Consider the following 12,136-nt stretch of genomic DNA (forward strand, 5'->3'; position numbering starts at 1 on the left):
CCAGGTCAACTATAGGACAGGAGAGAAGAGGACCAGGTCAACTATAGGACAGGAGAGAAGAGGAGGACCAGGTCAACTATAGGACAGGAGAGAAGAGGACCAGGTCAACTATAGGACAGGAGAGAAGAGGAGGACCAGGTCAACTATAGGACAGGAGAGAAGAGGACCAGGTCAACTATAGGACAGGAGAGAAGAGGAGGACCAGGTCAACTATAGGACAGGAGAGAAGAGGACCAGGTCAACTATAGGACAGGAGAGAAGAGGACCAGGTCAACTATAGGACAGGAGAGAAGAGGACCAGGTCAACTATAGGACAGGAGAGAAGAGGACCAGGTAAACTATAGGACAGGAGAGAAGAGGACCAGGTCAACTATAGGACAGGAGAGAAGAGGACCAGGTCAACTATAGGACAGGAGAGAAGAGGACCAGGTCAACTATAGGACAGGAGAGAAGAGGAGGACCAGGTCAACTATAGGACAGGAGAGAAGAGGACCAGGTCAACTATAGGACAGGAGAGAAGAGGACCAGGTCAACTATAGGACAGGAGAGAAGAGGACCAGGTCAACTATAGGACAGGAGAGAAGAGGACCAGGTCAACTATAGGACAGGAGAGAAGAGGACCAGGTCAACTATAGGACAGGAGAGAAGAGAAGGACCAGGTCAACTATAGGACAGGAGAGAAGAGGAGGACCAGGTCAACTATAGGACAGGAGAGAAGAGGAGGACCAGGTCAACTATAGGACAGGAGAGAAGAAGAGGACCAGGTCAACTAAAGGACAGGAGAGAAGAGGAGGACCAGGTCAACTATAAGACAGGAGAGAAGAGGACCAGGTCAACTATAGGACAGGAGAGAAGAGGAGGACCAGGTCAACTATAGGACAGGAGAGAAGAGGAGGACCAGGTCAACTATAAGACAGGAGAGAAAAGGGATGGGTGAGGAGAGGAAGGGCAGACAGAAACAACACACTGATCAGAGTAGTCTACTTTAAATAAGTCAACAATCACAATCTTTCTTTTCAGATGAAACATCAGACTCCGTTATGTCAAAGTGTCAATGTTACAAAGTCAAAGGCTGCTCAGGCAGGACCAGGTCAACAATGGGACAGACAGAGGAGAGAGGAAACCACACACTGAGCACTGTGCAGAGGACTTCAAATAACTCCTGTCAGCCCAGTTTCTTTCTTTCCAGATCGATGACGATCCACGAATAATGCAGACGACGCAAAGTTACAAAACTAGCCATTAAAAACATCAGACTGATATTTCTTCCAATGTTACGTCCCTAACAATACAGCTCACATAAACAACCCTGTGGGGTTCTGTGCTGCTGGTTAGACTAATACAGTAACTGTTGGAGGAGAGTTTGAGGGTAAAGAGTTGGGAGTAAAGTCTCTCTGACAGGCTGGAATAGCATGACCCTGTTTCAGATGATCTAACTGCAGCAGACAGACATGCTCTCCTCTCCTCCAGCTCTCCCCCATCTCCCCCTTTTCCTCCCCCGTTTCTCCCGCTCAGAGAGATTCCCTCTCAGCCTGTCTCACTCCCTGCCACAAAGGACCATAAATTGCATCCCTCTGATCTGATCCAGAGGCAGCTGCCCTACCCCTCCCTCCCTCTCCTACCTCCCTCCCTCCCTCTCCCTGTACAACCTCCCTCCCTCCTTACCTCCCTCTCTCTGTACCACCTCCCTCCCTCCCTCCCACCCTCTCCCTGTACCACCTCCCTCCCTCCCTCCCACCCTCTCCCTGTACCACCTCCCTGTACCACCTCCCTCCCTCCCTCCCACCCTCTCTCTGTACCACCTCCCTCCCTCCCTCCCTCCCTACCCCTCCCTCCCTCTCCTACCTCCCTCCCTCCCTCTCCCTGTACCACCTCCCTCCCTCCCTCCCTCCCACCCTCTCTCTGTACCACCTCCCTCCCTCCCTACCCCTCCCTCCCTCCCTCCCTCCCATCCTCTCTCTGTACCACCTCCCTCCCTCCCTCCCTCCCACCCTCTCTCTGTACCACCTCCCTCCCTCCCTCTCCCTCTCCCTGTACCACCTCCCTCCCTCCCTCCCTCCCTCTCTCTGTACCACCTACCTCCCTCCCTCCCTCCCTCTCCCTGTACCACCTCCCTCCCTCCCTCCCACCCTCTCTCTGTACCACCTCCCTCCCTCCCTCCCTCCCTACCTCCCACTCCCTGTACCACCTCCCTCCCTCCCTACCTCCCTCTCCCTGTACTCAGCTGGAGGTGTAAAGCTCGCCACCATTTGACTCTGGAGCAGTGGAAATGTGTTCTCTGGAGTGCTAAATCACGCTTCACCATCTGGCAGTCCGAATGATGAATCTGGGTTTGGCGGATGCCAGGAGAACGCTACATGCCCCAATGCATAGTGCCAACTGTAAAGTTGGGTGGAGGACGAATAATGGTCTGGGGCTGTTTTTCATGGTTTGGTCTAGGCCCTTTAGTTCCAGTGAAGGGAAATCTTAACGCTACATCATACAATGACATTCTAGATGATTCTGTGCTTCCAACTTTGTGGCAACAGTTTGGGGAAGGTCCTTTCCTGTTTCAGCATGCCAATGCTCCCGTGCACAACGCAAGATCCATACAGAAATGGTTTGTTGAGATCGGTGTGGAAGAACTTGACTGGCCTGCACAGAGCCCTGACTTCAACCCCATCGAACACCTTTGGGATGAATTGGAATGCTGACAGCGAGCCAGGCTTAATCGCCCAACATCAGTGCCCGACCTCAGTAATGCTCTTGTGGCTGAATGGAAGAAAGTCCCCGCAGCAATGTTCCAACCTCTAGTGGAAAGCCTTCCCAGAAGAGTGGAGGCTGTTTTAGCAGCAAAAGGGGGGACCAACAACATATGAATACCCATGATTTTGGAATGAGATGTTCAACGAGCAGGTGTCCACATACTTTTTATAATGTAGTGTATTTGTCTACATATCATGTTACTATCTCTACACTGTAAAGTATTTGTCTACATATCATGTTACTCTCTCTGTGCTGTAAAGTATTTGTCTACATATCATGTTATTCTCTCTATACTGTAAAGTATTTGTCTACATACCATGTTACTCTCTCTGTGCTGTAAAGTATTTGTCTACATATCATGTTACTCTCTCTGTGCTGTAAAGTATTTGTCTTCATATCATGTTACTCTCTCTGTACTGTAAAGTATTTGTCTACATATCATGTTACTCTCTCTGTGCTGTAAAGTATTTGTCTTCATATCATGTTACTCTCTCTGTACTGTAAAGTATTTGTCTTCATATCATGTTACTCTCTCTGTACTGTAAAGTATTTGTCTTCATATCATGTTACTCTCTCTGTACTGTAAAGTATTTGTCTTCATATCATGTTACTCTCTCTGTACTGTAAAGTATTTGTCTTCATATCATGTTACTCTCTCTGTACTGTAAAGTATTTGTCTTCATATCATGTTACTCTCTCTGTACTGTAAAGTATTTGTCTACATATCATGTTACTCTCTCTCTCTGTACTGTAAAGTCTACACCGTACTGTGAGTCCTCTGTATGTTCACTTTCTTCTCTCTACTGACTTCTCTTGTCTGGAGGCTATTGTCAAATCCTTGTCTACAATCTACATTGTCTACAGTCTTGCTGTACAGTGAGGTCTGTCTGTATTCTCTGTCCTGTATACTCTCTATACTGAGGATCAAAACAGAGCCATATTGATCATGGTGAAGCCACCTACCAGGGTTAGGGATAGTTAAGGTTAGTTAGGGTTAGTTAGTGTTACCATTATTTAGGGTTAGTTAGGGTTAGAGTTAGTTTGGGTTAGTTAGGGTTAGAGTTAGTTAGGGTTAGTTAGGATTAGTTATGGTTAAGGTTAAATAGGGTTTGGATTAGTTTGGGTTAGTTGGGATTATTTAGGGTTAGGGTTGGTTAGGGTTAGTTAGGGTTAGTTGGGATTATTTAGGGTTAGGGTTGGTTAGGGTTAGTTAGGGTTAGGGTTGGTTAGGTTTAGTTAGGGTTAGTTAGGGTTAGGGTTAGTTAGGGTTAGTGTAAGCAGTATAATAGAGGAACCCTACTGATCATGGTGGTGCCCCCTGCCAGGGCAGCCTTGGTCCCGTGGTAGAAGTCATCTGAAGGGCTCATGCCCAGCTGGGAGGTCTGGAGGCTGGTGTTGACATCGACGCCCCCGGGGATCACGATGTGTCCGTAGGCATCCACCGTCTTCACTCCTCCTGGAACTATTAGGTTCTCACCGATCTGCCTGGGGATGAGGACACAGGCCATGTTCAAGGACAACGGTCACATTCTAACAGCAGTGAGGCCATGTCCAAGGACAACGGTCACATTCTAACAGCAGTGAGGCCATGTTCAAGGACAACGGTCACATTCTAACAGCAGTGAGGCCATGTTCAAGGACAACGGTCACATTCTAACAGCAACAACGGTTTGTGTGTGTCTGTGTCTGTCTGCCTGTCTGTGTCTATGTCTGCCTGTCTGTCTGCCTGTCTGTCTGCCTGTCTGTGTCTTTGTCTGTCTGTATGTGTGTCAATATGTCTGTGTGTCTGTGTGTCTGTGTGTCTGTGTGTCTGTCTGTCTGTCTGTCTGTCTGTCTGTCTGTCTGTCTGTCTGTCTGTCTGTCTGTCTGTCTGTCTGTGTGTGTGTCTGTGTGTCTGTGTGTCTGTGTGTCTGTGTGTCTGTCTGTCTGTCTGTCTGTCTGTCTGTCTGTCTGTCTGTCTGTCTGTCTGTCTGTCTGTCTGTCTGTCTGTCTATCTGTCTGTCTGTGTGTCTGTGTGTCTATGTGTCTCTCTTGGTCTGTGTGTCTGTGTGTCTCTGTGTCTGTGTGTCTGAGTGTCTGAGTGTCTGTGTGTCTGTGTGTGTGTGTGTTAACAGCAACATCTTACTTGATGGTGCCATCCTCCACATAGATGTCGGCGTAGAAAGACTGGTCGTCATTAACGATCTTTCCTCCTTTGATAATGAGGCGATCAGTCTGGAGACACAGGGACGATAAACAGCAGTGAGGAACATACATTAACATTTGACATTTTAGTCATTTAGCAGACACTCTTATCCAGAAGAACTTACAGTTAGTGCATTAATCTTAAGGTATCTTGGGGAGACAACCACATATCACAGTCATATAAAGTCAAACAAATCAAATAAAAACTCAACAAAGCAGCAGGGTCAGTGATCCTAAGACAAGACAAGTGTTAGGTCAAGAAAGACCAGGGTGTTTGAACATCAATGAGCCATGAGAAGATGACTGGAAATGAAAGCAGTAGCTAATGTATTCTAATCTTCAGGAATATCTCAAATTATTACAGAGAGTGTGTGTGTGTGTGTGTGTCTTTGTATGTATGTATGTATGTATGTGTGTGTGTGTGTGTGTGTCTTTGTATGTATGTATGCGTGTGTGTGTGTGTGTGTGTGTGTGTGTGTGTGTGTGTGTGTGGGGGGGGGTATGTATGTGTGTGTGTGTGTGTGTGTGTGTGTGTGGGTATGTGTGTGTGTGTGTGTGTGTGTGTGTGTGTGTGTGTGTGTGTGTGTGTGTGGGTGGGTATGTGTGTGTGTGTGCGTGTGTGTGTGTGTGTGTGTGTGTGTGTGTGTGTGTGTGTGTGTGTATGTGTGTGTATTTGTTTGTTGTCATATGGCGGGTTCAATGGGTCCAGGAGAGAAATGCTGCCCGGTGTAAAGTGCATTCAGTAACATCCAAAGGGATGTGGCATCAACATGATTCAGGGTTCTCTGTGTTGGACTGTCTACATATCAATAATTAATCTGTAGTTAGTGTTCAATAATGTGTTTCTCTCTGTGCTAGTACAGTACAGTATTTGACTGTACACACACGACGCAGTGTAAGGTACACTGTATGAGCTACACTGCCGCTATAAAACAGCATGTTGCAAGGGGTCAGCTGAGGTCATTGTAAGCTGTCATCCCACCAGACCTCAACCACCCTTGACCAGCCTCCACCAGCCCCTCTCTCCTTTCACCCGTCAAGCCCCAGTCTCTCTCCTCTCTCCTTTCATCCATCCAGCCCCAGTCTCTCTCCTCTCTCCTTTCATCCGTCAAGCCCCAGTCTCTCTCCTCTCTCCCCTCTCTAAAGGCTGTTCCTCTGCCAGCTACTACTGCCTGTTCTGCTGCTGCCACCACAATGCACTCACCACAGGACAACGCCAACTGGGAGTGAACGTAATGGGTATAAACAGTGGCAAAACGCTTTAGTCAGGACGAATGTAATATTATAATATAGGCCTGATGTAAACTAGCTGATCCATAGACCTAGCAGTGGTGGATCCTTTACCAGTGGATAGAAAGGAAAGGGGGAGGGGGGGTCTGGCAAGGAGGTTCTCAGTGAGTTTAGGGAAAGAGAGACCCTGCTGGGAAAGTCAATAGTGAAGCCAGACAAACAGACAGACAGACAGACAGACAAGTAGTTCTCAGTGAGTTTAGGGGTAGAGTGACCCTGCTGGGAAAGAAAATAGCGAAGTCATACAGACAGACAGACAGACAGACAGACAGACAGGGAGGGAGGGAGGGAGGGAGGGAGGGAGGGAGGGAGGGAGGCAGGTTCTCAGTGAGTTTAGGGGTAGAGAGACCCTGCTGGGAAAGACAATAGTGAAGCCATAATGTAAAGTGACAGATCAACAGACAGCCATGACAACACTCTAGGACTTCACAGTTTAGGGTCAGAGTTACTGCTGCTGGTGGTCGACAAAAACACATTGCACTCTAAAAAATGCTGGGTTAAAAACAACCCAAAATGGGCGGCAGGTAGCTTAGTGGTTAAGAGCATTGTGCCAGTAACCGAAAGGTCGCTGGTTCTAATCCCCAAGCCGACTAGGTGAAATGTTAAATGCTAAATGACTAAAATGTAAAATGTAATATTGGCCAGAACACAAGTTGAGTTATTTTGACCCAGCCAGTTGGGTCACAAAAAAAACATTGTTTTCATTAAGAAGAACGAGGTTGGGTTGTTGATGCTGGGTTATTGAGCTATGATCCACCGGGTCAGATCAGAAGACTGTGAGAGTAAATGTAATTCCAGTTAATCTGTTCTGTTGTCTTGTCAACACATGTTAATGTTGAGCACTGACACTTTTGTAGCTTTAATAAGTCTTACACAAGAGTATGAGGTCCTTAAGTGCCTATGGATAGGTACCACCTTGTTAAAATATTTCAAAAATAATGTTATTTAATTTATATTAAAATATGTAATGGGCAGAAATATTGAAGGATCATTGAAATTTGCAGTGTACAAACTCAACATGACGAACAGGAATGACATTTACTCTTGCAGGTGGCCAAAGATAACTCTGAAAGCCATGCCCCCCCAATAGGCCACGCCTTTGGATTACATTTTAGTCATTTAGCACTCACTGACTGTAAGTCGCTCTGGATAAGAGCGTCTGCTAAACGACTCAAATGTAATGTAGACAATATAACAGAACAGATCGGAATGACATTTACTCTCATGGGTGGCCTAAAATAACTATCTGAAAGCAACGCCCCTAATAATCCACGCATCCAGTCTTCTGATCCGACCCGGTGGGCCATAGCTCAATAACCCAACTAAGTGCCCAACTGGCTCGGTCAAAAATAATACAACGTGTGTTCTGTCCGATATTTACCCAGTGTTGGATTGTTTTTAACCCAGCATTTTTTTTTTATGTGGGCTGGTAGACAGACCGATGGATGGACAGACAAACAGACAGACAGGCAGGCAGGTAGAGACAGAATGACAGGCAGATACAGTGGGGAAAAAAAGTATTTAGTCAGCCACCAATTGTGCAAGTTCTCCCACTTAAAAAGAAGAGAGAGGCCTGTAATTTTCATCATAGGTACACGTCAACTATGACAGACAAAATGAGAAAAAGAAATACAGAAAATCACATTGTAGGATTTTTAATGAATTTATTTGCAAATTATGGTGGAAAATAAGTATTTGGTCAATAACAAACGTTTCTCAATACTTTGTTATATACCCTTTGTTGGCAATGACACAGGTCAAACGTTTTCTGTAAGTCTTCACAAGGTTTTCACACACTGTTGCTGGTATTTTGGCCCATTCCTCCATGCAGATCTCCTCTAGAGCAGTGATGTTTTGGGGCTGTCGCTGGGCAACACGGACTTTCAACTCCCTCCAAAGATTTTCTATGGGGTTGAGATCTGGAGACTGGCTAGGCCACTCCAGGACCTTGAAATGCTTCTTACGAAGCCACTACTTCGTTGCCCGGGCGGTGTGTTTGGGATCATTGTCATGCTGAAAGACCCAGCCACGTTTCATCTTCAATGCCCTTGCTGATGGAAGGAGGTTTTCACTCAAAATCTCACGATACATGGCCCCATTCATTCTTTCCTTTACACGGATCAGTCGTCCTGGTCCCTTTGCAGAAAAACAGCCCCAAAGCATGATGTTTCCACCCCCATGCTTCACAGTAGGTATCCTGTTCTTTGGATGCAACTCAGCATTCTTTGTCCTCCAAACACGACGAGTTGAGTTTTTACCAAAAAGTTCTATTTTGGTTTCATCTGACCATATGACATTCTCCCAATCCTCTTCTGGATCATCCAAATGCACTCTAGCAAACTTCAGACGGGCCTGGACATGTACTGGCTTAAGCAGGGTGACACGTCTGGCACTGCAGGATTTGAGTCCCTGGCGGCGTAGTGTGTTACTGATGGTAGGCTTTGTTACTTTGGTCCCAGCTCTCTGCAGGTCATTCACTAGGTCCCCCCGTGTGGTTCTGGGATTTTTGCTCACTGTTCTTGTGATCATTTTGACCCCACGGGGTAAGATCTTGCGTGGAGCCCCAGATCGAGGGAGATTATCAGTGGTCTTGTATATCTTCCATTTCCTAATAATTGCTCCCAAAGTTGATTTCTTCAAACCAAGCTGCTTACCTATTGCAGATTCAGTCTTCCCAGCCTGGTGCAGGTCTACCATTTTGTTTCTGGTGTCCTTTGACAGCTCTTTGGTCTTGGCCATAGTGGAGTTTGGAGTGTGACTGTTTGAGGTTGTGGACAGGTGTCTTTTATACTGATAACAATTTCAAACAGGTGCCATTAATACAGGTAACGAGTGGAGGACAGAGGAGCCTCTTAAAAAAGAAGTTACAGGTCTGTGAGAGCCAGAAATCTTGCTTGTTTGTAGGTGACCAAATACTTATTTTCCACCATAATTTGCAAATAAATTCATTAAAAATCCTACAATATGATTTTCTGGAATTTTTTTCTCTCAATTTGTCTGTGATATTTGACGTGTACCTATGATGAAAATTACAGGCCTCTCTCATCTTTTTAAGTGGGAGAACTTGCACAATTGGTGACTGACTTTTTTTGAATACTTTTTTCCCCACTGTATATAGAGAGACAGGCAGATAGACAGATAGACACCGCCCCAGAAGAACAGACAGTAAGCTACTGTCAGTGGCTTCCGTATAGAAAGAGTGTACCAGGGAATAATTATTATTTATCTCATACTGGTCTTTGGTTACATTTTAGGAATGATGAATGATGACAGTCTCAATCTCTGTATTGATTTTACTCATGCAGCCTTTCTAATGGCTTCATATTCAACTGCTGCTCACATCAAAAAGGGAGAGAATAATTCCAAAGGAAGAGAATGTGGGTCAGTGTGGCCTCGCTAACGACGCCCTGTCTCCGGGCTAGCGTACAACTGCGCTCCCTTCCTCCGCATGGATGAATCTGTCCCGTTTTAACGACAAGGGGAAACCCTTAATAGCAGGAGAGATGGAGACCCGCAGAGACTCAGACAGACCGTCTAGGCTGCGAGATTTCCATGGTTTGACGGTTAACCATATAGGCTGCCATGGGCACTTAGAAATGCATCTCTGAGACGTTTGAGATCTTTGTTGAGAGTCTTTTCAATGGAAAACATTTATGGGAGGATATTATATGCATGACATTCAATCAAATCCCTGACTGAAATGTGGGAACATGCGACAATGCGAGACAGCTCTCTGATCATTCCATAGAGGCCGGCGCCGCCATGATCAATTCACTACAATGTATTGTTAGCCTACATTATATAGCCTATATAATTTTATTTTATTTGCAGCATTCAAGAAAACGCCATGACATAACCAGGACGGAATAGACTTTCGATGCCAAGAGATGTATCTTGTGTGGGCTTTGACACTGTGAAGTCTATAGGCTAAAGCAGTAGCAGGTTGTTGTGTGCGTGAGGGGTGGATAAAAGGAAAACCATTCAAATACGATTTATCACACCACTTAGGCTACCATTTGTCGTTGCAATCGTTAAATAATACCGGTGTGTGGGGCGACAATGTCTACCTACCGAGGAACGAGGAGTGCCTACCGACAAACGGGGAATGTTCTTCTTGCCTTGGTAAGACATGCCGGCCGGTGTAGCGGTTCACTGGGAGACAGAGAACGCGAAAAACGGATGAATCACCGCTTGGTAGTCTATTTCCTCGCTTTAAAACCGGCCGGAGGTATTTCTGTAGGCTAACTTACACTATCCTACTGGTCAGATCATGTGAATATAGGAATATACAGACAAAATAAGAGAAACAATATGTTCTAGACTACTGTTACTTTGGTAGTGCTGTCGCGTACCAGTCTGAGCCCTCCCTTCAACAATACAGCCGGGCTGCTTCGCTCACCATCTGCTCGTTTAATATTCCAGACACATCACATCCTACAGGCTAATGGCTGGCATCACACATCCTACCCGCTAACAGGGGCTATAGGCAGGATGCCTGACAGGCAGGGAGGCTTTGTGGGGAGCCCCATGGCCCTACACAGCCACAATCATTTAGGGACACTTAAAACACGTGTCTTGATAAAACTCCGGGGCCTATTACCAGTGGGAGTGGCCAGGTGTTGTTATCACAGATACAATGTGAGATCTCTTTATTTATGCCATGTGCAACCAATGGGCAGAATAATGGTAATTTCAGCACTATGCCCATTGGGACAGCTCCTATAGGTTAAACAGTGATCTTGCTTAGAATAGCCTAAGCAACGTGGGTAGCACTTGTTGAAAAGATTCATAGCCTAGGCTATACTTGATAACCGAATTGTATATCAATTAGAATTTATTTGGCTAATTTCCATCAATTAAGGCATGTGTTCAAAACATCTGATTTGCAAATGGACTTTTGACATGTTGTGAATTTAGGCACAACGCAACATGAAATATCTTACACTGGGGAAAATACATCTATGAGGTGTGCATTTACCTCCCGTTTTCCATTGTGATCACGGTTGTGTCCAGGTCCAGTCTGGTAAACGATTTGACCCCCGTAGGAGCCGGTTTCTGTCCCCACTGCTCTGTCTCGACTTGGTCTGGTCTCACTGGCGGACGAGAAGTTACTCACACTCCCCGCGTCACTGAAAGTATCCGACCAGCATTTCTCCTCGTTCTTAATCTTAACATGCCGTCTCACAGACTGGGGGCTGCTGTTGTACGACTCAAAATTTAAAGTTTTATTCTCATAAGCGCCTTCCACGTTGCAGAACATCCCACCGAATTTCACTCTGGGTTTTGGGCTGTTTGTCCCCAGTCTAGACAGCAGCGACCCTTCATTGTCACTATTTCTTCGGAGAAGTTTCCTCTCTGCCATGGCCAATAACTATTCTTATTCTCAGAAAGAAAGAGAGAGATTAAAACGTTTGTGAAAAAGATCCAAAGTAGACCAAAAAAAGTACTTATACCCAAGTAAAACCTAGGAGTTAATTCCCCTGTGAAGTCTCCCTACTGTAACAGAGGACCTCACCTCCTGACGGGATGGTTAGTTGAGTGACTAGAGGAGCTGTCCACTGGGGCGTGGTGCTGAAATAACCACAGTACAATACTCTGACTGGGAGAAAGATATGACAGGCGACCAGGGGAACTATACTCTGACTGGGAGAAAGATATGACAGGCGACCAGGGGAACTAGACGAGGTCTTGTTCACAACGGCATGAAATGTTGCTATGGGTTCATTGCCATCATTGAAATCCACTTGGGATTCAAATTAGACTACGGATGTGAGGGGTGTAAATTTCCACACCCAGACGCTGATTCAAGTAATGGAAACGATGACAATACTGTAATTCGTTGAATAATAATTCACGATGTCTGAGAATTATTTGGCCGGGGTGTAGTTCGCTTACACACATGAATGCTCACTCAGAT

General features: G+C 45.9%; 1 protein-coding gene across 2 annotated transcripts in view; it reads right to left on the reverse strand.

Moving 5' to 3' along the window:
* LOC311119536 (dihydropyrimidinase-related protein 2-like) overlaps positions 1-11,581 on the reverse strand; it is a gene marked incomplete at both ends in the record, with an annotated part of 22,732 nt that extends 11,151 nt beyond the window's left edge. The window contains 3 exons of one of the 2 annotated variants that reach the window (XM_084194208.1): positions 4,046-4,230; positions 4,871-4,959; positions 11,198-11,581. In XM_084194208.1, the coding sequence (XP_084050334.1) occupies positions 4,046-4,230; positions 4,871-4,959; positions 11,198-11,581 (658 nt within the window). Of the gene's footprint in view, positions 1-4,045; positions 4,231-4,870; positions 4,960-10,311; positions 10,351-11,197 lie in introns of those variants that run through there. The other variant, XM_084194209.1, reaches the window with a different exon arrangement.
* Between the last annotated feature and the right edge of the window lie 555 nt (positions 11,582-12,136).

Source organism: Coregonus lavaretus, assembly GCF_964263955.1.
Source record: "Coregonus lavaretus genome assembly, contig: HAP1_SCAFFOLD_2772, whole genome shotgun sequence".
NCBI lineage: Eukaryota > Metazoa > Chordata > Actinopteri > Salmoniformes > Salmonidae > Coregonus > Coregonus lavaretus.